This window comes from Bufo bufo, chromosome 3 (genome assembly GCF_905171765.1).
Source record: "Bufo bufo chromosome 3, aBufBuf1.1, whole genome shotgun sequence".
In the NCBI taxonomy this organism is placed as follows: Eukaryota; Metazoa; Chordata; class Amphibia; order Anura; family Bufonidae; genus Bufo; species Bufo bufo.
The window spans coordinates 267,620,776-267,647,332 of NC_053391.1; the positions used below are offsets into that span (position 1 = coordinate 267,620,776).

A 26,557-nucleotide genomic window follows, 5' to 3' on the forward strand; every position below is an offset into this window, starting at 1 on the left:
GAGATACCAGATGTGTGACACTTCATTCAGGCTTCATTCAGACGTCCGTATGCGTTTTGCGGATCCGATCCATCTATCAGTGCATCCGTAAAAATCATGCGGACATCTAAATGGAGCTTTACAGTGGGGTAATCAATGACAGGGGGGTGATCAGGGAGTCTATATGGGGTGATAACCACAGTCATTGATCACGCCCCTGTAAGGCTTCATTCAGACGTCCGTATGCGTTTTGCGGATCCGATCCATCTATCAGTGCATCCGTAAAAATCATGCGGACATCTGAATGGAGCTTTACAGGGGGGTAATCAATGACAGGGGGGTGATCAGGGAGTCTATATGGGGTGATAACCACAGTCATTGATCATGCCCCTGTAAGGCTTCATTCAGACGTCCGGATGCGTTTTGCGGATCCGATCCATCTATCAGTGCATCCGTAAAAATCATGCGGACATCTGAATGGAGCTTTACAGGGGGGTAATCAATGACGGGGGTGATCAGGGAGTCTGTATGGGGTGATAACCACAGTCATTGATCATGCCCCTGTAAGGCTTCATTCAGACGTCCGGATGCGTTTTGCGGATCCGATCCATCTATCAGTGGATCCGTAAAAATCATGCGGACGTCTGAATGGAGCTTTACAGGGGGGTAATCAATGACAGGGGTGTAATCAATGACAGGGGGGTGATCAGGGAGTCTATATGGGGTGATAACCACAGTCATTGATCATGCCCCTGTAAGGTTTCATTCAGACGTCCGGATGCGTTTTGCGGATCCGATCCATCTATCAGTGCATCCGTAAAAATCATGCGGACATCTGAATGGAGCTTTACAGGGGGGTAATCAATGACAGGGGGGTGATCAGGGAGTCTATATGGGGTGATAACCACAGTCATTGATCATGCCCCTGTAAGGCTTCATTCAGACGTCCGGATGCGTTTTGCGGATCCGATCCATCTATCAGTGGATCCGTAAAAATCATGCGGACGTCTTATGGAGCTTTACAGGGGGTTGATCAATGACAGGGGGGTAATCAATGACAGGGGGGTGATCAGGGAGTCTATATGGGGTGATCAGGGGTGATCAGTGGTGATCAGGGGCTAATAAGGGGTTAATAAGTGACGGGGGGGGGGGGGTGTAGTGTAGTGTAGTGGTGCTTGGTGGGACTTTACTGAGCTACCTGTGTCCTCTGGTGGTCGATCCAAACAAAGGGGACCACCAGAGGACCAGGTAGCAGGTATATTAGACGCTGTTATCAAAACAGCGTCTAATATACCTGTTAGGGGTTAAAAAAAACACATCTCCAGCCTGCCAGCGAACGATCGCCGCTGGCAGGCTGGAGATCAACTCTCTTACCTTCCGTTCCTGTGAGCGCGCGCGCCTGTGTGCGCGCGTTCACAGGAAATCTCGCGTCTCGCGAGATGACGCATATATGCGTGACTGTGCGCAGGGCTGCCACCTCCGGAACGCGATCCTGCGTTAGGCGGTCCGGAGGTGGTAGACAGTTTTTTTTTTTCCACAGAGCACATAAAAATAAAGAAGTATACTCCAAAATGCATCACCCCATTTCTCCGGTCTTCAGAAATATCCCCATTGTGGCCCTAATCTTATGTCTTGACACACGGCAGGCACCTGGGGCCTTTCAGATAATAAAACTGAAAATGGTTCAGGCCCCATTGCACACATGTAATGGCGTTGAGCTGCAAAATGATAGAAATCCCTTAGAAATGACCCCATTTTAAAAACGAAATCCCTTAAAGCAATGATCTAGTGGTGTAGTAAGCATGCTGAGTGCAAAATTATTATAGGATGAAATAGAAATAGAGTATATATGGTTTAAGGAAAAAAACTGAACTGTAGTTTCACAACAATTCCAAGAAAATGGAGCAAAATGTCTCCAACTAAGTTGCAAATTCCAGTTTGTTCACAAGATACAAGAACACCTATAGGGCTGTAATGACAAGCTGGCATCCAAGTACAGTGACTGGTCGTACCACGTCTCTTTAGCCCCATCAATCCCTATATGAGAGACGTACGTGCCAATTGACGCGGTGCACCATAACAGGCCCCTGCCCGGCAAGGTAGAAACTGCTATGCACACAATCAACCATACACCTACAGAATATATAAAAGGACAGTGTCCAGAACCGTCTGTAGGAAGAGTAATGGATCACTACTTCCCAAAATTATGTCAATATTTCTAGACGTGTTCTGGGGTGTCCACAAAAAGAAAAAAAAATCTTAATAAAGCCCTTAGTGTACTGGGGAGGAACAACTCAATCATTAGAGATCCTCCATATAAAAAAATATTATGCCAATATCATGATACAGTAATGTGAATGGAATTAACAGTTTGTGTGGCAGGACATAGTTATAAAAAATGAAATTAAGAAAATTAAGAAAACAAATCAGAAAAGGTAAAATTTGTTCTAATGTCTGAAAAAAAAAAATTTGCTCCACAACCGATCCCAAAAGGATCCCTCCCTCCCTGGTAAGCCCACAAACTAAACAGAAAATGAGAATAAATTGACTTCCTGAAAAAAAGAAAACACTTGCCCTTTTTGGTATTAAATAAAATTAATAATTAGCAACCGTATGGTACGTCTCAAAACAGGGGTAATTGCAGAGGCCTGGTTGTGATGGGCAACTGGGGCAGTAAATTCAGGTGTCCCTCCTCCTTCCGTGTTTGCTACACACCCGGCATTGTTTCTGAGGATATGTCTTGCTGGTAGTGGAAGGGAAGGAGTGAGGGAAGTGGCGTTCTGAAACCCTTCTAACATCCTCAGATTCAAAGGCTTGCCCGGGTGCGGGGGACTCAAACAGGAGACTCTCAACCACCTGCTCCTGTAACTCAAGAAAGTTGAGGGTTCCCTGGGCCTTTTTAAATAAAAATAAAAAATATTATAGGCATTCTGAATGAGGTAGATTGCTACCTTTTTATACCAGGCCCTGTTTTTTCGCTTCACCAGGTAGGATCAAAGCGCCTGGTCAGAGAGGTCTACACCTCCCATAAATTTAATAGTCTGTCACACAGACCGGTTTGTGCTTGTCAGCAGTAGCCCCCCTCTCCCTAACTACCATTGTGGTGTCTGCGTGCACGGTGGTGAGCATGTAGACATCCATTCTGTCCTTCCACTTCACTGCAAGCAACTAGTCACTTGCAAGGGCGAAGGATGCTCCTTTCTCCATACGCTTGGACACCAGCGGTTGTGGATATCCCACTCTATTTTTACGGACTGTCCCACAAGCCCCTGTGTTTGCAACATAGAGGGATTTATAAAGGGTGTGACACAGTGAGAGGTTTGGTCTGGGAAAACAGGTATTTTCCTCCCAGCATGTGCTGCTGGGCTGATTTACAGCCAGGTGAGGTCAAATATCGGACCGTATTTTAAGTGCTGGACCGGGATTTGGCAGCACATGGCTGTGCTTAAATAGGCAGCTGGGCTCAGAAGCCATGTCTGTGTGCTGGGATCTGAGGCCTGTGCTCTGCTGGAGAGCTGAGACGCATGTGTCAGGGGAACAGGCCGCCTAAATCCTGTATTTGGACTTTCTGAGGATGAACTGCCACCAAGGTTATATTAACTTGCCATGCAGGAGTAGGCGCCAAAATGTTGTTGTTTTTGTTTTTTTTACGCCGGGCACGGTTGTATGTCTTGCATTAAACCTACAAAATTTCTACCAGTGACCCTTGACAAAATGGAGGCTGTAATGAAGGTCCTTGTGCTAACAGGCAGCAGCAAGAAACAAACCAGCTGCTGCTACCACACGTAATGGCTTTGCAGATGGCAGCAGCAACCCCGAGCGTCCACGATGCCCGGAAAGCGGTCCATGCGGCGATCCCCAAGATGACACCCGCAGATGACGTTGAAACCTACCTGGCGGTGTGCAAGAAGGTGGCCACAAGGGAGAAGCTTACCCCGAGAGCAGTGGGCTGAGGTCGTCGCTCCGTTCCTGGCATCCGATTCCCAGCGGGTCTATTTTGACTTGCCGGACGATCAAGCAGCCGACTACAAAAAAGTCAAGGGTGAGATTCTGGCAAGACTGGGGGTGAATGTGATGGCCTGGGCCCAGCGGGTGCAACAGTAGGGGTTCAACCAGGCTGAGCCTGCAAGACCCCAGTATTATAACTTACTTCACCTCTTGCAAAAATGGCTACAGCCTGACTTGCTGAGTCCCACTGCTATGCTGGATTGTCTGTTAGACAATATGTTCTAGAGGGCTTTGCCATACCCTCTCCAGCACTGGATCGGTCAGGTGTCTCCTGGCAATGCCCTTGAGATGGTGGACCTGGTGGAATGCTATGAAGCTACCAGAAATCTAAAAGAGGGGTCTTTCAGGAGGGGGGTCGGCAAATCCCGGAAATCTCCACCCCAGGCCCGGAGATTTGAGCCGATAAAACCCACGGGATGTACCCACGGCAGACCTGGCTTCGATAGTCTGCTGGCGGTGTCAGGAGCCTGGCCATGTAAGGGCTGACTGTCCCCATCAGGTTGAGCCCATGGACACTAACTTTGGCTACCGTCATTCGCTATATGCCAGGAGGCTGTGTGCAACAGGTACCCCAGAGTCTCTAGATCACTTGTGCCAGGTGGAAGTGGGAGACACTCCGGCAGAGTCTCTTCTGGACTCGGGTAGTCTGGTGACCCTAGTAAGGACTACCCTGGTGCAGTCAACTGAGTATACTCGCCGGAAAGTCGGGGTGATGTGCATCCATGGAGACATAAAAGACTACCCCACCACGCTGGTGTCTCTTACCACGGTGGCCGGTAGATGGACCCACGAGGTGGCTATCGCCATAAATGTACATTATGAACTCATAATAGTGTTAGGGACCACTCCATAGAGGCGACCTTGACGGGGTGAGTGGCTTAGTACGCTTTGGCCAAAATGTACACCAATGCCTCATCCAGCATAGAGGCAGGGCAGAATGCTGGTTGCAGAGTGCTATTGCATTTGTGTCTTTTTCTTTGTATATGTATTTCGCCATAGCGATGTGCACCTGCATATAGGGTTGTGCTGATTGAATCCCCCACATTTTTTCTTCATAATAGGGAGAGACTTCCCAGCACTGTGGCTTGTTACGAGAATTACCGATACCCATGAGACAGGGGTAAACCCAGCAGAGTGGCTTTGCTCAGGCGGGAGACCAGAACCCTGGGAACCTGAGGCCGAAGGGCCAGCGGTAGGGGTGACCGTCACTTTGGTGGAAGAGAGGGAGACAACCCCGCTGAGTGTGACTTGCCGCCGGGTCCTGAATTGGCAGACCTCAATGTCTCCGGGAATAGTTTTGGTACCGCACAACATCGGGAGCCAACCCTATCCCGAGCCTGGGAGAATGTGTTAATAGTAATTTGTGAACCACAACAACCTGGGGCCGAGTCGGTGTTTCCCCATTTTGTGATACAGCATACCCTGATGAATCGGGTAAACAAACTACGGGGTGAGCATATTGAACAGTTGGTCGTCCTCATGGCTTATTGCAAACTCTTCTTGGATGTAGCCCACCAGCACGTTCTCGGGGTCACCTGGGGTTGCATAAAACACAGGATCGTATACTACAGCGGCTTTACTGGCCCAGCATATTCAGAGAGGTAGAAGAGTTTTGTAAGTCTTGCCCAACCTGCCAGATAACTAGCCCCAGCCACATTTCCGTAGTCCCCTAGTTCCTCTCCCGATTATCAAGGTACCGTTTGACAGAATAGCTATGAATCTCATGGGGCTGGAGAGCTGAGACCCATGTGTCAGGGAAACAGGCCGCCTAAAGCCTGTATTTGAACTTTTTGAGGCAGAACTGCCACCAAGGTGACTTTTTGTTATATTAACTTGCCATTGGGTGTGAAATAACACCAACACTGCGAAAGTGACGTTTTGTTTTTAGCACCATGTGTGACTAAACACTGAAGTTTGAATTACGAACTTATATTTTGCCTCTGTACTGCGCCCGCTTATCCTAACTACCAGAGCGTATCCCCACAAGGGGTATACTAGTGTAAAAATTATCTTTTTATTCATGGTACTCTTTGTGCAGGAATGGCGCCAATAAATGCCACACAATTTTTCCCGATGTCCCAATATTTTCGGGTCAGCCTTGGGGGTTAAGTTGGGAGTCTCTGCCCTCATATACAGATAGATCACAGGTGTAGCCGGTTGTGCTCTCGCACACCTTATATAATTTTACCCCATATCTGGCACGCTTGGAGGAAATAAATTGACGGAAGGAAAGGCGGCCTTTAAAATTAAAAAGCGATTCATCGACTGCAAATTTTTTTTCAGGGGTATATCATTTTAAGAATAAATCCGTAAGGAGGGAAATAAGGGGTCTCAATTTATTTAGCCGGTCGTAGGCTGGGTTAGTTCTGGGGGGGACTTGGGAATTGTCAGAAAAAAATCCATAAACCGCATTAGGGTTCATAGCGGTTTCGGGACATAACTGCTGCAAACACAGGGGTTGAGTGGACAGTACTCACAGCCCAATACGATAGGACAGATGGCTTTTTACAATGCCCATGTCCAGGGTAAGCCCCAAAAATTTTTTAATTTTCAGGGACACCGTCTTATATAGATAGATGTAGGCTTTTGTACAGCAAACTGTGGCGTACAGATTAGTTTGCTGCACAATTAACTCCAGGTCTTTATCGTCCACAAATAAATGGACTATGGGGTCTGGGGATGGAAGCGGAACTAGAGTCCCCGCTATCTGAAGATATTTCTGCCTCTGAAGCGGTGTCAGATTCAGAGTGGTCGGAGCATAGAAATTCATATGCCTGCTCTGCACTAAATAATCTCTGAGCCCTTTTTTTAATTTTTTTTATAAAAAGCTCAGAAAGAAATGAAAATAACTGACCGTCCCTAATAGACTAGTGACGAACACCCACTGTCCGCCAGTAACAGAGGGACACAGGGTCCCTAATGAAAATAATTGACCGTCACTGACGGATGCCTAATGACTGACACCCACTGACCGCCAGTTATGGACGGACCGTTTATAAATAAAAAAAGAGAGAGAAACACAGCCCATGTCCTGGCTGTGTTAGTAAATATAATGGATGTGATCTCTATGATAGGTTTATCATGGAAACCACATGATCAGAGACCATTACTATTGGTCCCTGATGGTTACTGTGCTGAAGACAGATCCAGTAACCAGTGTGCATGTCTGCGCCTTTTTATTTTTTTTTCTCTTACTGGGGGAGGGGGGCTACTTTATTAAATACATTGGGGACCATATTGCCCCAATCGGGTTGCTGCGGGACCCGATCGGGGAATAATTACTTATTATCTCTCCTCTTCTGAGGAGAGAGACATACTGCAGGGGTGGCGGCGGCCGGATTATAGAGTGTGCATGCCCCGGGCCGCCGCCGCCATCTTTTCTGAGGGCGGGGGGTGAGGACCGGGACCCAGCTTTCCTTTATGGGGAAGCTGGGGGACCCGATCCCTGCACCAGAGACTTTCTCCTTCCTCTCTTACATGCTTGTCAGGGTCTCTGATCACTGCCCTGAGCCCTCAGCTACCTCCAGTAGCTGCGGGCACGGAGCTCCAGCGCTTGATTTAAGCGCTAACTTGGGCTGAAGGGCCGCCGCAAAAAGGCGGCGTTGTGCTCCTCTGAAAGACGAGTAATTGCGCTCCCCCCATATACTGTTCGTCTACCTAGCCAGTATCCATACTCCGGAGGTTGGCTTCTTTCTGCTGTGAAATGCCTGCACTATTTTTTCCTATATGACCAGATTTTCTCCGGTACTTTTGTGACGTCAGACATAGTCATCACATTCTCTCCTTAAGGAGAATTTCTCCTGTCTCGGACCAATCTGTGCATTCCTCTGATGACCGATTTGTCGCCTTCAGGCAGAGTTGCGTATACTATGACAGTAGATGGTCTCTGACGGATCTACACACCTCCGATATTTTTGGAGTCAGCTTTGCTCCTACCTATTACTACGGTATTTTTGTTCTTCAGCCTATAGTTGGGTCTGCCTTGTCTGGGCAGTTTCTCTGTGGAGTATCAAGCAGCTTCTTTTGTTCAAAGTCTCATGACAAGCTTCTACGGCTCTCGGGGTATCGGTCTACCACAGTACCTTATCCTTAGGGAGAGTTTCTTTTTTCAGCAGAGGTATATGCTGCGATCCTTACCTTTTTGGATCAGCTTCCATGAGTGTATTCCTAGCGAGTGTATGTGCTCTCTCTCATGTCATGTAGCCTGCTCTCTTTTCACAATGTAGTTGCTTAGTTTCCTCAGGCTGTCTAAAGCCAGTCTTGATATGGTCCTTGATCCAGCACCACTCAGTCTTCCTTTTGTCCAGTGACAGAGGTTGCTTTGGCTACACTCTTCTGCTGCATTCCTCTCTGCTGCACGGCTATTGATCCCCGAGGACACAGTCTTTTCCTCTCAGACTACTCCCGATTTGCCTATGGTTTTTTCGTTTTATACCTTTTGATTGGTTCCCATGGTGGCTTTTCGTCCCCTATCTCGGTATTGATAAGTGATCCTTTTCCATACTTTTTAGTCTCTTCTCGTGCTGGAATTTTTACAAGGGAGTGGCTACTCACTTTTTTTCTTACAAATTGGCCCACAAGGGTCTCCTCACGGACCTAGGAGATCCCTACAGGGCTAGTCCTCTGCCAGTTGCCCAGTAATTCCTTCCAGATTTCCAAGTTTTTCCTGTGTAGGATTATTGCATCCCGCTACTTACACATTTGGTAAGGTCTTGTCTGGGTCTTCCTGTTGCTTGTTTACCAGGTCACGTGCATACCCAGATTCTACAGACCCATTTCTGTTGAGTAAACCCCCCTCTGTTTTCCATGGGGACTATTGTCATGCAAGACCTCCTCGCTTTCCAGTCTGGGCCGTCACAGCAATTCTGTGGTCCTCGATATCCAGAAGTACCTTCCGCACATCATCTTTAGTCATCAGACATGCTTATCCTTCTTTAGGATATTATGTGCTGCTTTCCACATCTTCTAAAGTTTCTCGAGCCCTTGGGCTTCATTTAACTGGGCTTTCCTCTTTTTGCCCAGTCTAAGACACCGCGTGTTCTACGCTCTCTGGCTGTCCTTCCTGGTTCATGCTCTTCCTGTCCTATTCAGGGTTCCTGTGCATCCTTTCCCCACATTTCTGTGTGGGATCCCATGACCAGCCTTAGATTTGTTCTAGTCTTTTTTCCATCCCCATGGTACTGCTTTAGAACATTCCATGGTCTACTGTGTCCCCCAATGATACGAGCAAGAAAATAGGATTTTTTTGTGCTTGCCTGTAAAATCCTTTTCTCGACGAGTTCATTGGGGAACACCGCACCCACCCAGTAAGTACATTGCTGGTTCTTTCTGATGAGTCCCACCTGTTCTTGGTTCTGACCTATCTCCAGCTCTTTTTTTTTTCCCCTATTGTTTTCTTTTGTCTTCTCCTGGCTGCTCCTACTGCTTTTGTAGAAACTGATAAACATTTTCCTATAGAGTGCAAGCGCGGCCACCCCTGCTACATTTCAGGGTGGTCATAACCATGGAAACGAGCAGTGTATAATGTGATGGAAAAAATGAATCAAGCCAGCAAAGGAAAAAATATGGACAATCACAACACATGGGGAACCAGTACAGCTATTTACTGTGAACCATATGTTTTTTTATTTTGCTCTCGACTGAACTGTGTGAGGGCTTGATTTTTGTGTGATGAGTTGCCATGATAATCGTTTCTATTTTGGGGTACATACAGCTTTTTATTTCACTTTTTGGGAAGCAGGATGATTCTTTATTTTTCTGGCAATGGTCTTGCAAGAGCTTGTTTCTCGTTAATGGCATTGGGGGACACAGCACCATGGGTATATGCCCAGCTACCACTAGGAGGCACTAGACATCAAAAAGGTTGGCTCCGCCCAGGTGGGCTATTCAGTTTTAGTTTAGTGTCCGTAGGAGGCAGACATGAACTACTCTTTTTTTCTTTCTGCTTTTTATTTTATTTTTATTCTTTTTCCTGTCTTCTGCAGGTCTCGACCTGCCGCAGGTTGGAGCTCCATCGTGGATTGCCACTTTAGTTGCACCCCCTGCAGGCACGTACTCGGGTACCTCGCCAGTCACCCAGTCCCCCAGTCCCCATTGACTGCATCCACAGCAGCATGCCGGCCTTTCCACGGTTCCCGTGTTAAGTCTGCCGATAGGGTGACCCTGCGGCACCCAAAGACATCGGACAGTGAGTATTTCCCCTGCGTCCCTGTCCCAGAGTTAGTGTGGGTCCCGGGTAAGGTCCCCTGTCGTGGCCAGGGGGTGGGATCCACCTTTTTGGGGGTCCAGGGTGCTATTCCCCCTTCTTTAACCACTTGTCCCCCCAGGCGGAGAGGAATTTCTCTTCTCCCTGGCCATTCCACATTCCTTTGCGCCCTCCCCCTGTCCACTGCCCTGTCTCCCATCTACTTTAGTCTTCAGCTTTTGCTGGGACTAGGCCTCATTTTTCTCCGGCCCGGGCCACTGGTGCTACATTTAGTCCGAGCCGCCCCTTTCCGGACGTCGCTTCCCTCCTCACCCAATTTCTTCTCCTGGGGGGGTCTCCCGCTATCCGCCCCGCCGACGGAGCTGCATTACCGGCCGCCTCATAAATCGAGGCCCCGGCTTTTGAGCCTGCTAGGCCACGCTCGTCCTGCCCCCTCTTGCTTTCCCGGGATTCTTCCATAGCCCCTCCCGGGCTTGGGAGGGGCCATCTTCTCCATGCCATCATGGATAAGCGCAAGCCTTTAGCCTGGGGGGGGGCAGTTCCTTCTCTCTCCTGGGAGAAGAAGCCTCCATCTTGCCGGCATCTCTCCTGCAGCTCTCCTGGTCACCTCTGCAGCTGCTCCAGCACCTCTTTGGCATTTCCTTCATCCCCGACCGCCCCCCCCCCCTTCAGCCCTCTGCCTTACCCCTGGGGTCGCCACTTGATTACGTGCGCCTGTTTGTGCGCAGTAGCTCCCAGGCCCTCTCATGACGCCCTGACCTACTTCTTGTCCGTCTCTCCTGACTGGGCCTCTTCCCTGTCCCAAGCCATAGGGAATCCTGTCTGACTCTCCCAATCTATGGCATAGTCGCTGCACCGACTGCCTGCCCAAAATTACGTGGATGGGGAACACTCTGCTAGGTCCCGCAGACTACCTCTGGTTGTCACAACCATGTCCCGCTCCTCCTCGGCATCCTCGGGTCTCTCCCAGGACAGGCCTGAGGCTGTTGACAAGTCCTTCCCTGCCATTCCATCCGCTGCCTCGGGCGACACCTCTGCTCCGATTCTCTCTCGGAAACAGGGCATCAGGCGGTCTTCCACCATACAGATTCTCTATGGGTGGTTAAAAACAAATGTACACTGAGGAACCTCTCCAGGGTTGGTATCCCCTCTAGTGGACTTTCGGATGGCGCATGGTTCTTCTGCACCTGTGCACCCTTCTTTTTGCATGAGATTTGAATCCCACCCACAAGGACTGCTTTAGGACGTCCCATGGTGTGGTGTCCCCCCAATGCCATTAACGAGAAAATTGGATTTTTGTAATTACCGTAAAATCCGTTTCTCGTTCAATGCATTGGGAGACAAAGATCCCACCCTCTGTTTTTACTTACTCTCCCTGTCACCGAGCTGCTGTTCTCTTTTCCTTTCCTGGTCCAGGACATGTTGGTTCTTCGCTTTTGTTTCTCTCTCCTACTGCTATTGTTGCAAACTGAATAGTATAGAGCAGGGGTACTCAACTGGCGGACCGCGGTCCAAATACGGACCGCGGCCGCCAGTTGTCCGGACCCCGGCCATCCTTCAGAGCGCTCCTCCAATCGATTCAGTTCAGAGTGATCCGATCCGTTTGAACCGGCTCGGCTCAGTCACAGCACACAGCAATGCTGACAGATAATCAGCTCACCTCACGCTGGCAGCAGGAGCCTGAGGGAGGGACTCGGGAGGAGCGTAATATGATCTTAGAGTGGAAGCTGCTTCTGCCAGCCCCACCCCTCCCCGCCCACCAACCAACCAATCACCGACCAGAGCTGAGGGGGCGAGGCAAGCACAGCACACTAGCAGCTCTGACTCCAGTCCTCGGAGTAGTGCAGGGTCAGGGAGTCTAAATGAATGGAATGAGTCACAAGAATCTAAAGATCCGACTCAGTTAGTGACTCATTCCATTCATTGAGTTAAAAGAGCCGTGAGTCAGACTGTAGAACAGGTCACACTGAGGCTGTCGGCTCTTGTTGCAGCAGTGATAAGATTAAGGGACAGGAGCAGAGAGATAAGAGAAGGGACAGATGACACAGTTCAGCACATAGTTTTCCCTGTGCATTCACATTTCACATCACTTGGTTCGTTGTACTACTGTCAGTGTCAGACTGTTGTCACTGTGGGGAACAATGCACAACAGACAACAATTCACATTGCACACCACAGTGACAGCTTCCTCCTGTCCGCCTGTCCAACGTCAGCCTCAGCTTCCCTTTACTATAAAAAAATCACTCTTCCTGACTCACTCAATACTAATCAGAGACGAGTTCAACTTCAGAGAGCTGAAGAGCCGACTCACTGCAGTGTCACTGACTGAGTCAGCAGCTGCGCATGCGCACCGGCACCTAGAGTCTTCAGTTCACTTGCGAGTCAGCTCAGCAGTCTGACTCGCCAAGTGAACCGAAGATCCGATTCTGATCCGAATGAGCTGATTCAAATGAACCGATTCACCTAAAAGATCCGAACTTCCCATCACTATCTCCTGCACACTGTGCCGTGCAGGAGGAGGAGCTTACCGGCGCACTTCCTCCTGTCCCAGAGCGCAGTGAGACAGGCCGGCTCCCTCCACATATAGCGCTCCTCCTCCTGCACACTCTGGTACGTGCAAGAGGCGGAGCTTACCGGCGCACTTCCTCCTGTCCCAGAGCGCAGTGAGACAGGCCGGCTCCCTCCACATATAGCGCTCCTCCTCCTGCACACTCTGGTACGTGCAGGAGGAGGAGCTTACCGGCAAACTTCCTCCTTCCCAGGGGCGCAGTGAGAGACGGCTCCCTCCACATGCAGGCACCAGCGCTTTCTCCCTCAGCGCGCTCACAGGTCCCTCCTCCCCTGCAGCAGCGGCAGCACATAAGGGAGCTCCAAGCTCCAAAGGACACTTACGTGCTGCTGGAGAGGGGAGGGACATCACCACTGCCACCAATGAAATAAATGTCACATTTGGAAAGTAAGGGGTGCGTGGAGAGGGAGGGCTACAGAGAGGCAGGAACACGTCACTGACTCCAGTGTCATGTTCCCATCTCCCCTGGGCCATCTTCTTTAGGTAACCTGATTAAATAAAGTGATTAAGCCCCATCAAACCATGATAGTTTTGTTCCGCATCCAATTCCCATTATTGGGGCATTGGATGTGGACCCCTTAGTTTCAATGGAGCGGAAAAAGATGCAGACAGCACACAGTGTGCTGTCTGCATCTCTTGTGGCCCCATTGTAATTAAGGGGCCGCATCCAATCCCCCAATAATGGGAATTGGATGCGGAACAAAACTATCATATGTCTGTTCTGTGGCTTGGGTTGCCACCCGGCCAGTAGTTCACCAGCAAGGCTGGTATTTTAGTTCCCTTGCCGGTGCCAGAATTTTCCTGTAAGGACTGTTAGGCTCCTTTCACACTTGCGGCAGGACGGATCCGACAGGCTGTTCACCCTGTCAGATCCGTCCTGCCGCTATTTCGCCGGACTGCCACTCCCCATTGACTATAGCGGGAGTGGAGCTACGGCGCAGCATGGCAGTGCACGGCGTGAGGCCGCCAGACGGAAAAGTCGGACATGTAGTACTTTTAGTCTGGCGGCCTCTCACCGTGCTGCGCCGTAGCTCTGCCCCCATCCCCATTATAGTCGATGGGCACAGAGCAGCGGCACGGCGAAGTAGTGGCAAAATGGACCTGACAGGGTGAGCAGCCTGTCGGATCCGTCCTTCTGCAAGTGTGAAAGTACCCTTACTACACTGCGTGCAGAATTATTAGGCAAATTAGTATTTTGACCACATCATCCTCTTTATGCATGTTGTCTTACTCCAAGCTGTATAGGCTCGAAAGCCTACTACCAATTAAGCATATTAGGTAATGTGCATCTCTGTAATGAGAAGGGGTGTGGTCTAATGACATCAACACCCTATATTAGGTGTGCATAATTATTAGGCAACTTCCTTTCCTTTGGCAAAATGGGTCAAAAGAAGGACTTGACAGGCTCAGAAAAGTCAAAAATAGTGAGATATCTTGCAGAGGGATGCAGCACTCTTAAAATTGCAAAGCTTCTGAAGCGTGATCATCGAACAATCAAGCGTTTCATTCAAAATAGTCAACAGGGTCGCAAGAAGCGTGTGGAAAAACCAAGGTGTAAAATAACTGCCCATGAACTGAGAAAAGTCAAGCGTGCAGCTGCCAAGATGCCACTTGCCACCAGTTTGGCCATATTTCAGAGCTGCAACATCACTGGAGTGCCCAAAAGCACAAGGTGTGCAATACTCAGAGACATGGCCAAGGTAAGAAAGGCTGAAAGACGACCACCACTGAACAAGACACACAAGCTGAAACGTCAAGACTGGGCCAAGAAATATCTCAAGACTGATTTTTCTAAGGTTTTATGGACTGATGAAATGAGAGTGAGTCTTGATGGGCCAGATGGATGGGCCCGTGGCTGGATTGGTAAAGGGCAGAGAGCTCCAGTCCGACTCAGGCGCCAGCAAGGTGGAGGTGGAGTACTGGTTTGGGCTGGTATCATCAAAGATGAGCTTGTGGGGCCTTTTCGGGTTGAGGATGGAGTCAAGCTCAACTCCCAGTCCTACTGCCAGTTTCTGGAAGACACCTTCTTCAAGCAGTGGTACAGGAAGAAGTCTGCATCCTTCAAGAAAAACATGATTTTCATGCAGGACAATGCTCCATCACACGCGTCCAAGTACTCCACAGCGTGGCTGGCAAGAAAGGGTATAAAAGAAGAAAATCTAATGACATGGCCTCCTTGTTCACCTGATCTGAACCCCATTGAGAACCTGTGGTCCATCATCAAATGTGAGATTTACAAGGAGGGAAAACAGTACACCTCTCTGAACAGTGTCTGGGAGGCTGTGGTTGCTGCTGCACGCAATGTTGATGGTGAAAAGATCAAAACACTGACAGAATCCATGGATGGCAGGCTTTTGAGTGTCCTTGCAAAGAAAGGTGGCTATATTGGTCACTGATTTGTTTTTGTTTTGTTTTTGAATGTCAGAAATGTATATTTGTGAATGTTGAGATGTTATATTGGTTTCACTGGTAAAAATAAATAATTGAAATGGGTATATATTTGTTTTTTGTTAAGTTGCCTAATAATTATGCACAGTAATAGTCACCTGCACACACAGATATCCCCCTAAAATAGCTAAAACTAAAAACAAACTAAAAACTACTTCCAAAAATATTCAGCTTTGATATTAATGAGTTTTTTGGGTTCATTGAGAACATGGTTGTTGTTCAATAATAAAATTAATCCTCAAAAATACAACTTGCCTAATAATTCTGCACTCCCTGTAATGAACGCTTCCATCATGGAACGCCCATTAGTACAGCCTTTACCTCCACCGCTACTTGTGCTAGTAAAAAAAATTTTATAAAATTACGGTACCTCCACCTCCATTTGCTCACGCTGTGGAGAACACTCCCTGCTGACTAGAAGCTCAGGACAGGACCTACAAGACGCCATCACGTTGGAGCACCGGTCCTGAGCGTGCAGTCAGCAGCGAATGTTCACCGCAGCCAGGTGAATGCTAATTTTATTTTATTTTTTTGCAAAAGCAGAGAAGGGGGGCTCTAATGGGGGCATTACTCTTACTGGGGGCACTAATGGGGACATTATTCTTACTGGGGGCATTATTCTTACTGGGGCACTAATGTGGCCATTACTAATTCTGGGACTTACCCGGGGCGCTCCACTATAACGTCAGAGCGCCCCACGCGCATGGATCACATGATCGCATGGCATCTTTACTGTTGGCGTTCAGCTCGGACCTTCACCTGACTGCAGACCCAGGTATGTGGACCTTTAATAAAACTAGTTGAGTACCCCTGGTATAGAGGGTATAGCCCACCTGGGCGGAGCCAACCTTTTTGATGTCTAGTGCCTCCTAGTGGTAGCTGGGCATATACCCACATATACCCATGTTGCTGTGTACCCAATTGCATTGAACGAGAAACTGATTTTACGGTAAGTACAAAAATCCAATTTTTTTTATATGAGGAGTTCACTGGTACCATTTTCTGTTACTTTTTGATTGCTTGGTGTTATGATTTTTGGAAGGCAAGGTAACCACAAAATGGCTGTTCTGACATCTGATGGGGTAAATCATGTGATATTTATATAAGGAAGTGGTTACGGACGATGCAATATTGAATGTCTGTCTATTTTTTTATTTTTTCAATAGGAAATAAATGGCTTGAAGTGGAAGTGGGCTCTTTTTATACTTGAAATATTTATTTATTTATTTTAAAAGAAAAACTTCTGATGGTCTGATTGGTACAATAGTAACTGTTCATTTTTTCAGTTTGCCCTGCCTGAGCCTCATAGGCTTTTATAGCTGGCAGGCCCGGAAGCCTTCCACTGTCATTGCAACCATCAACACTACGCAATCACATCACGGGAAACCGATGGGGTGATAGAGGGAGACCACTCTCTCTTCAAACAGCTTAAATTCTGTGATTGCCATTGACCACTGCATTTAAGGGGTTAAAGGGATTGTGCAGGCCATAAATATTGACTTATCAATATCTGATCGTCAGGGGTCCGACATGTGTCACTCCCCCCCTATAAGCTGTTTGTTACACTACGCTTCATCTCTGGAACTGTACCATGGTGTAATTACAATTGCAAGTAAAAAAAAAAAAAATAAATCTATAATTTTTTTTTCAGGTGATTGGAAAAGGAAGTGAAAAACATGATGATGGGTCCATTGATGAGAAATATCTGATTGCTACTTCAGAACAACCAATTGCTGCTTTACATCGTGATGAATGGTTGAAGCCTGAAGACTTACCGATACGTTATGCAGGTCTGTCCACTTGCTTCCGTCAGGAAGTGGGTTCCCATGGAAGGGATACTCGAGGCATCTTCAGAGTGCATCAATTTGAGAAGGTAATTGTACTGAATTGATAATGTTGAAAATTGGGCACCATGAACTCAATGCACAAAAAAGGGTGCTGACATTTGCAAAATCAAAATATAAAACTAAATCAACACTTGCATGATTAATGGAGCATACCAATAGAAAATTGACTAAAATCATATGGATTTTATTGGTACCACAAAAAAACATGACACCAGTGATCTACAGACACTTAAAGTCCTGAAATACATGAGGAGTATCTGTGTACAAGACAACTTCCACAAAGCCCTTGATAAGGCAAATAAACATATGAGGCTATAACCCACCCAAAAATAACCAATTAAAGTGCAAGCGCTTGAGTATAGTGTTAAGTGACCTAAAGTGCAAGAAATGTCAAAAGCACGTTTATACTGCCAATTTGTCTGTTAGATTATCGGGAATGACACTCATTCATCGAGTGAAATGGTCTTTCGTGTGAACACTTAAATAACTATTTGTGGGCAGTCGGTTGAGCTGTGTGAAAAGTGATCTTCTGCCCAGAAGCAATGAATTTGTATGAGGACGAGTGATAGCAGTAGCCATCACTCATCCCATACAGTGGAGGTGATCACAGCATGTAAATGCAGCTCGTCACCTCCACAGACAAATACTTGTTTGCTAATAATTGTCTGCTAGTCGGTGGAGTATAAATGCGCAATAATGTGACATCAGATCTGATATAAATTAAGCGACCATATCACAATTTTTTTTTTAGAAGCATGTGTATTCAAAATGTATTATATGTAATGTAATATATATATATATATATATATATATATAATTATAGTTCACAAAATACAGAGAAAATATCTTTATTTGTTTGTAATAGCAATATCATGATGTGACATACATAAGGGATCATTGTAATACTTTCTTAATATTGTGGTTACTGTGAGATTTGTAATAGATTCTTAAAGGTTTTGATAGTACTGTAGTTACAATGAGATTTGTCCTTCTTGACTTTGTTCTTGTATGCATGGATAGCGTGTGCACTGCGAACCACAGATACAGTGAGACCTAGTAACTCCAAGCCCCACTTTGGTATATGGAGAAAATTCGGCAATTCACTGGTGGAGACGGTCGTGGTACTTCAAATAAAATACTTGTACATGCGCTTTCTTCAAATAAAGAAGTATTTCATTTGAAGTACCACGACAGTCTCCACCAGTGATTTTGCGCCTTTGCAGAATTTTCTGTATGACAAGAATTTTTCGGGGGACTGGACATCCTTTCCAGAAAAAACCTTTCTTGCGGCTGCAATCCTGGGAAATCGGTCTATACCTATATATGTCTTCATTAGAGTTGTGCCTATAATTTGCACAACTCTATAAGGTGAGCCTCTCTTTTTTCTAATATTTCGGCTGATAACTTGCCCAAACGTACTATCCTATTGTGTGCCTCTTTTCTCTCCTCTACTATCCCGCTTGTGGTTTGAGTGGAGGTTAGAGACGTAAAGCCACTTTGGTATAATACCTGCGCTCATTGTGAACTAGATATACAGTGAGACTTGGCAATGCCAAGCTTAGCTGTGACGTGGTCTTTGCATCAGCATGATACTTTGTTATTGAATGTGTTCACAACATTGTGCATGAGCTGTAGATAACTTAGGATGTGAGCGCCATTTACCATATGAGTGAAGTCTTCCATGTTTGCGTGTACACACAACATATACGGTATAAAAACTTGGCAATGTCAAACTGCTAGATACCCTTCATGAAGCTGCTTTTGCAGCAATACACATGGGGCTCAGCCCACAGCACTTTCATTGTGACGCTTTTTTCTTTACATTTTTCTTGATTATTCCCTTTGTGTTTTGCTTATTATGTTGTGGTTCATTTTGTGTGCAAATGCTTCCTATTTTTCTTTTGTGTTATAGGTATTCATATGATGCCGTTAATGTATCTGTATCAGATCTGATGTCACATTTACACTGCACATTTTACACTAGCAGACAATTATTATCCTTCCCGACTCTTGCTTGTCAGTGAAGGTAAAGAGCTGCGTTTACATGCAGCAATCACCTCCTCTCTATGGCAGTAGGCTGAAATGTACATGTGTAATTGCTGTGGCACAGAATGGGGTTTGTGCGCCCATTTAGTCAGGATTTTTTTAAAGGGTTGCCCCATTACAACAGCTTATCCCCTATCCTGCGAATAGAGGTTAAGTTTCTGATTGTTGGGGCTCCGACCGTAGGGATCCCCGCCGACCATGACAAGGGGTGCCTACTAATGTTGATCGAGCATCAAAGTGCTTGTGTGCTCAAGTAGAACACTTCGCGATGCTCGGGTGTTCTACCGAGCACCCTAGCACAATGGAAGTCAATTGCCCATCTAGTCTGCCCAATATACTGACTACTATGAATAGCCCCTGGCCCTATCTTATATGAAGGATGCCCTTATGCCTATCCCATGCATGCTTAAACTCCTTCACTGTATTTGCAGCTGCCACTTCTGCAGGAAGGCTATTCCATGCATCCACTACTCTCTCAGTAAAGTAATACTTCCTGATATTACTTTTAAACCTTTGCCCCTCTAATTTAAAACTATGTCCTCTTGTAGCAGTTTTTCTTCTTTTAAATATTCTCTCCTCTCTTACCTTGTTGATTCCTTTTATGGATTTAAAAGTTTCATATCCCCTCTGTCTCGTCTTTCTTCCAAGCTATACATGTTAAGGTCCTTTAATCTTTCCTGGTAAGTTTTGTCCTTCAATCCATGTACTAGTTTAGTAGCTCTTCTCTGAACTCTCTCCAAAGTATCAATATCCTTCTGGAGATATGGTCTCCAGTACTGCGCACAATACTCCAAATGAGGTCTCACTAGTGCTCTGTAGAGCGGCATGAGCACCTCCCTCTTTCTTTTTTTTTCAATCAAATCGTTTTTATTGTTCAAATAAAGTTGGCATATTACAAGACAGTTTGCATCACAATTTTTCTGATATTTTCTCCCCACCACAACTCCAATACACAGAATTGTATAAAACATTATCATATGTCCATATATTTGATACATCTTCCACAGTCATTGTACATAATGAATATACCAAGATAAAGACAAAACAATTACAGAGTAATTTGACTGTTAAAACCCCAACAACTACCACCCCCCCCCCCCCCCCCCCCCCAACTGCCCACCCCCCCCCCCCCCCCCCCAAATCAGAGCATGAATTTTCAAGACCTTTTTATATTACAACATGAGTGTGAGACAACCATTCATTCCACAACTTTTCAAACTTCTGAGGACATCCTCTCCTAACAAACACTCCCCTCTCTAAAGTTAACATATCATGCACCTTTCTCACAAATTCATCCACAGTTGGCGGACTCCCCTGAATCCACCTAAAAGCGATCAATTTCCTGGCCACATACAATAGTCTCCCAACTGCCACCTTGACCGCCTCTCCCCCACCAATCTCCTTCACATATCCCAGCACACAGATCTTTGGGTCCTTCTGCACCCTCAACTCCAGGTTACGATTAATCAAAGTCAACACCTCATCCCAATATCTACTTAGCACTGGACAAGACCAAAGCATATGAAACAGATCTGCACCTTCCGCCATACATTTTGGACAATTGTCATCAGTTCTAATCCCAATTTTCCGTAAAAACACTGGAGTTTTGTGGACTCTGTGGATGATAAACAGTTGTGACAACTTGCCCTGTTCACTTACAGACACTCTCGGGACTGACTCCAATATATCTTCCCACTGTTCCTTAGGGATGTCCCCCAGATCCTTTTCCCATTTTCTCATCCTAGTAAGAGGGAAATCTATCAAAAATTTGTCTAAAAGCAGAGTATACACCTGTGATATCAAACCTCTCTTTCCTCCAGCTGGGAGAACCAGTTTATGGACCACATCCGTTTTTGCAATAATGCATCCCTTCCTTATCGTGACATCATAGGCGTGTCTCAGTTGCAGGTATTGATAGAACCAAACTTTAGGAATGTTGAATTCCTGCTGTAGACCTTGAAATGATTTAAATATATTAGTCTCTATCAATTGACCTATCCTCATTACTCCATGGGATTCCCAATTTTGGACTCCTGATAGAGAAATGAACTCTGGCATCAAGTTATTGTTCCATATTGGGGAAAGCTCTCCTACCCCACCAACTCCCCTGATCAATTTCACCTTTGCCCACACTTTTTTCATAAGCTCAATAAGCGTCACTTTCTCTCTCCCCCCATGCATCCCTGCACCTTCCAGAATACCCATAAGATCCCTACTACCCAACCAGTGTTGCAGTATCTTCCCCGTCACATCTGATAGCTGAAATTCCATCCAACCCTTAAAATGTTGACACTGAGAGGCTAAGAAATAAATCCAGGCGTTAGGGACAGCCAAGCCACCTTCAGACTTGGGATATTGCAGCGTCTCCAGCTTAATCCTAGCTTGACCATATTTCCAGATAAGATCTCTAAATATCGAATGTATTTTCCTAAATCTCTCAACTGGGATCCATACAGGGGCGTTATTCAATATGTATAGTAACTGAGGCATCATTACCATTTTTAGGAGATTCACTCTGCCCACCACCGACAAAAAGAGTCTACCCCATGTCCTTGCCTTCAGCCTAAAGGTATTTAGCAAAGGAGTTAAATTGAGCTCTTCAAAATCTAGCAGTCTAGGTGTTATATATAACCCCAGATATTTAAACTTGCCCACCCAGGGAATCAAACTATCCGCCTGCACACCAGAGAGTGCCTGTCCGTCTACCGGCATCAAGGCAGACTTCTGCCAATTTATCCGAAGCCCAGAGAAGCCACCAAATTTATCTATTAATGCCATGGCCGCATCCAGAGAGCCCCCAGTGTCACCCAGAAATAACATAGTGTCATCAGCATACATTGCCACTTTATTTTGCGTCTCACCATATCTAAACCCCACAATATGAGGTGACAGGCGGATAAGGGCTGCAAGTGGTTCAATTGCTAGCGCAAACAACAAAGGTGACAATGGGCACCCCTGTCTGGTGCTTCTGGCCAAAGAAAAGCTATCTGACAGCCCCCCATTAGCTCTGATCCGTGCCTTTGGGCTTGAATACAACACTTTCACCCACTGAATAAATCGAGCACCAAAGCCCATGACTCTCAATGTTTCCCATAGGTAGTTCCATTCAACACTGTCGAACGCCTTGGCGGCATCTAACGCAAGTAAGGCCCTATCTCCTCCATTATCTGCTGGAATATTCAGACTGGCATATACTCTACGGATATTTATAGCAGTTGATTTCCCAGGCATAAAGCCCGTTTGATCCGGGTGCACTATAGTTAGTATTACCCTGGACAGCCTGTTCGCCAACACCTTCGCCAGGAGCTTCACATCTGCTGTTAATAGCGAAATTGGTCTATAAGAATCAGGAACTTTGGGATCTTTCCCAGGTTTAGGAATAACTACTATGATAGCCTCCTGCATAGAATGTGGTAGCGAACCCATCTCCAGAGAATGTTCAAGAACCTTAAGTAATTCAGGAAGAAGTACCCCCTGCAACTTTTTATACACCTCCACTGGTATACCGTCTGCCCCCGGCGCCTTACCGTTCGCCATCCCCCCAAGAGCTGCCTCTAACTCCTCCAGCGTGATCGGCTCTTCCAGTCTCTCTCTATCCTCCTCTGATAACACTGATAGCTGAGCCTCAGCCAGAAAGGCGGACAAGGCCTCCTCCGAGCTAGACGCCTTGGAAGCATAGAGAGAGACATAAAAACCTTTTAGAATATCTAATATCCCTTTTGTATCCTGGCTAATATTCCCATTACCATCCATTAGCTCTTGTATACAAGAAGAACCCCTCTGTGCCTGAGAAACCACTGAGAGCAAATGCCCAACTTTCTCTCCCTCCTCAAAAGATCTTTGGCGGTAAAAACTACGTTTCCTCTCTGCAGCCTGTAGTAGGTGACACCTCAGTTGTTCCGGAGCTACCTCCAGCGCCTCACTATTAGCCATAGTGGGGATTCTACCAAACTCCCTTTCAGCCTCTGTTACTTGTACATGAGCTTTAACATCTGCCTCTCTGGATTTAGATTTATGCTTACTTATTTCTTTGATCAGTACCCCTCTCAGAAACGCTTTCATGGCATCCCAGACTCCGTGAATTGAAGCCGTCCCTCCATTAATAGAAAAGTACTCCCTGACCTCCAGAGTAATCTCAGACAAATCACCAAGTACATTCAGCCAATGCGGGTTACATTTCCACAACCTCGGTCCCTGCCTAAGCACGCCCAGGCACAAATCAACCTGCACCAAGGAATGGTCAGACAACGACCGAGGGTGATAGACAACATCTCTTATCAATGGCAGCATAACATCATTAACCAAAGCCAGATCTATGCGTGATAAAGAATGATGCGTAGCAGATCTACATGAAAACACCCGCTTATCCGGGTTGCGCAGCCTCCAAACATCAAGTAATCCCGTTTCCCTCATAATATTCTTTAGAGCCACACTCCCTGGTGATCCACTGGCACCTTCTACCCAACATCTATCTAAGGAGTCATTCAATGTACAATTGAAGTCCCCCACTAGCAGCCACGGCAGTCCAGGGAAGTCCGCCACAAAGGTCATAATATCCCTTATTACAGGGGAAGCAAACGGTGGAGGCACATACACTGACACCAACACCACCTGGATCCCATCAATCTTGCACACTACACACACATACCTGCCCTCAGCATCCACACATTGCTTCAGATGTTCATACCTTATACTTTTATGCACAATCATACTTACGCCCCTGGAGTGAGAGGAATGGATTGCATGTACCACATGTCCTACCCAATTTTTGTTCAGCCACTTCACATTATCATTAGACAAATGCGTTTCCTGCAAGCAGCAGATAGCTGGCTGAAACCGACCCAAATATTGAAATATACATTGTCGTTTTCGTGCATCAGCCATTCCCCTCACATTCCAGCTCAACACTTTAATCACCTGTGTCATGATGAAAGATTACGGCATGTTTGAATCTCACACCCCATACTAATGTCACTCTCACATAATTCACGCCCCTCACCCATCTCTGACCCGTCACCCTCCCCCCCCCCCCCCCCCCCCCCCGTCCCTCCCCCTCCCCAGTAATCAGGCTACTTTGAAAAGTAACCCCCCCCCCCCCCCCCCCCCCTCCCAAACATCCAACTCTAACTCAGGGCAATCTGTAAGCACCATGCCCAATGTTAAACAAAAATCACTTCTGATTCCAACATTCTCCCTCAGGTAGAGAATCCTCTCCACAACTGGGAAATACATTTCTTATCCCAACTTCCTACTCCTGCATCAGGATCTACCGTGTGGTAGCAACACTCAATACACTTTATAACTGGTATAACATTAAAGTGACATTAGGGTGCAATCCTATGCATATAAAGTGAACACAAACTGCAAACTGTTTCCTTCAAGTGTCCAGGGCCCCACTTCTCAGTTGTCGCTCGTGAACGTCCAGCCACTGAGTTGCTTCTTCCGGATCCTCAAAGAATCTGGTGGATCCCAATGCCACCACTCGCAATCTAGCCGGGAACAACATGGCGTACGGAACTTATAGCACTCTGAGCCTTTTCTTTAGATCTATAAATCTGCTCCTCCTCCGCTGCACCTCATTGGAATAATCCGGAAAAATGGACACTCTGACCCCATTCATGACCATCTCATCATTGTCCCTTGACTGGCGTAGGATAGTGTCCCGATCTTTAAAGTGTAGAATCTTCGCCAGTATGGGGCGAGGAGGCCTGCCTGGCGGGAGCGGCCGCGACGGGACTCTGTGCGCCCGCTCAACCGCGTACAGGGAAGATAGGCCCTTCTCATGGAATAACTGGTGCAACCATTTCTCCACAAACTCTGTAGCATTGGCCCCTTCTGTTTTTTCTGGCATTCCAACAATCCGCAGATTATTTCTTCGCGATCTGTTCTCTAAATCATCCGCTTTGGCGTATAAGGCAGCTATATCTTTCCCATTCATTTTTGACGCCATTTGCAGAGGTTGAATAACATCTTCCAGTGAGGACACCCTCTTTTCCAAATCTGAAGTGCGCTCAGAAATCTTGTGCAGGTCGTGCCTGATTATGGACACATCTGATCTCAGACTGCCAACTTGTACTGCGAGCACTTTAAGGGTACTGTTGCAGCTTGCCACCGCCACCATTATATCTTTCAGTGTGGGTTCCCTTGTAGAATCAACCCGCAGGTCTTCTGGAACTATTGCCGGGGCTGTAGATTTGAGTACCGGCTGACCGGCCGAAACCGGATCGTCGCCGTCCATGGATCCGTCCTCCTGATCAGAGGAGGTAGGTATATCAGTCCCTTTATCGCTGGCCGAATCGCCCCCTCCACCGTCCAGTCTGGCATATTTACTAAGTTTAGCAGCCCCGCTCTGGCTCACCGTCTCCTGCAGCGCCGACCCCTCTCCACTTCCGGCGCCATCTTGGCCTTTCTCCATGCGGTCTTGTTTCGCCAATTTGGACGATTTCCTCGGCATTTTCAGGCTCCCGATTTTGTCACCGGACACCTTCCTCACCCCAGGTAAAGTAATTTCAGTCAGTTTGAGTGCGCTTCCAGTGTAAATGAGCAGGATTTTTGCAGGAGCAGTGAACAGTGCGTCTTACTCCATGCACTCACAAGCCACGCCCCGTCACCTCCCTCTTTCTACTGGTAATGCCTCTCCCTATACACCCAAGCATTCTGCTAGCATTTCCTGCTGCTCTATGACATTGTCTGCCTACCTTTTAAGTCTTCTGAAATAATGACCCCTAAATCCCTTTCCTCAGATACTGAGGTTAGGACTGTATCACTGTCTCTTGGGTTTTTACGCCCCCAGTTGGGTTTTTACGCCCCAGGTGCATTATCTTGCACTTATCAACATTAAATTTTTGTTACGCAAAATACAAATGCAATAGCACTCTGCAACCAGCATTCTGCCCTGCCTCTATGCTGGATGAGGCATTGGTGTACATTTTGGCCAAAGCGTAATAAGCCACACCTGCATTCCCTGGACTTTGTGTGGCTGTCATGGCCCATAAACAGGTAGCAACTAGTGTTAGGGACCACTCTATAGAGGCGACCTTGACGTGGTGAGTGGCTTATTACGCTTTGGCCAAAATGTACACCAATGCCTCATCCAGCATAGAGGCAGGGCAGAATGCTGGTTGCAGAGTGCTATTGCATTTGTATTTTGCGTTTGTATATGTATTTCGCCATAGCGATGTGCACCTGCATATAGGGTTGTGCTGACTCAATCACCCACATTTTTTCTTTGTAGTATATATTGGAGGCGTGGCGATCTCCATGCAGTCATGCACACCTGACCAGTCAATCTGTCCTGGAGGCTGGTTTTAAAGTCAGTATAAAACTGAGTCTGTTTATATAGCACCTACCAGTAGCCATTTGGCTCCAGGAGAAGTATATAGTGGGCTCAGCATGCATGTTGGTACTTGCATCCCTGGATCCGATGAAAGATGTAATGGCACCGGATGGGGTTAA

The 26,557-nt window shown here is 46.8% G+C and overlaps 1 protein-coding gene across 2 annotated transcripts in view; it reads left to right on the forward strand.

Moving 5' to 3' along the window:
• The window catches only part of SARS1 (seryl-tRNA synthetase 1), a 161,888-nt gene that overhangs the window by 89,615 nt on the left and 45,716 nt on the right, over positions 1-26,557 (forward strand). For both annotated transcript variants that reach the window (XM_040424133.1, XM_040424134.1), the window contains exon 7: positions 16,861-17,082. In XM_040424133.1, coding sequence (XP_040280067.1) covers positions 16,861-17,082 — 222 coding nt within the window. The remainder of the gene's footprint in view (positions 1-16,860; positions 17,083-26,557) is intronic.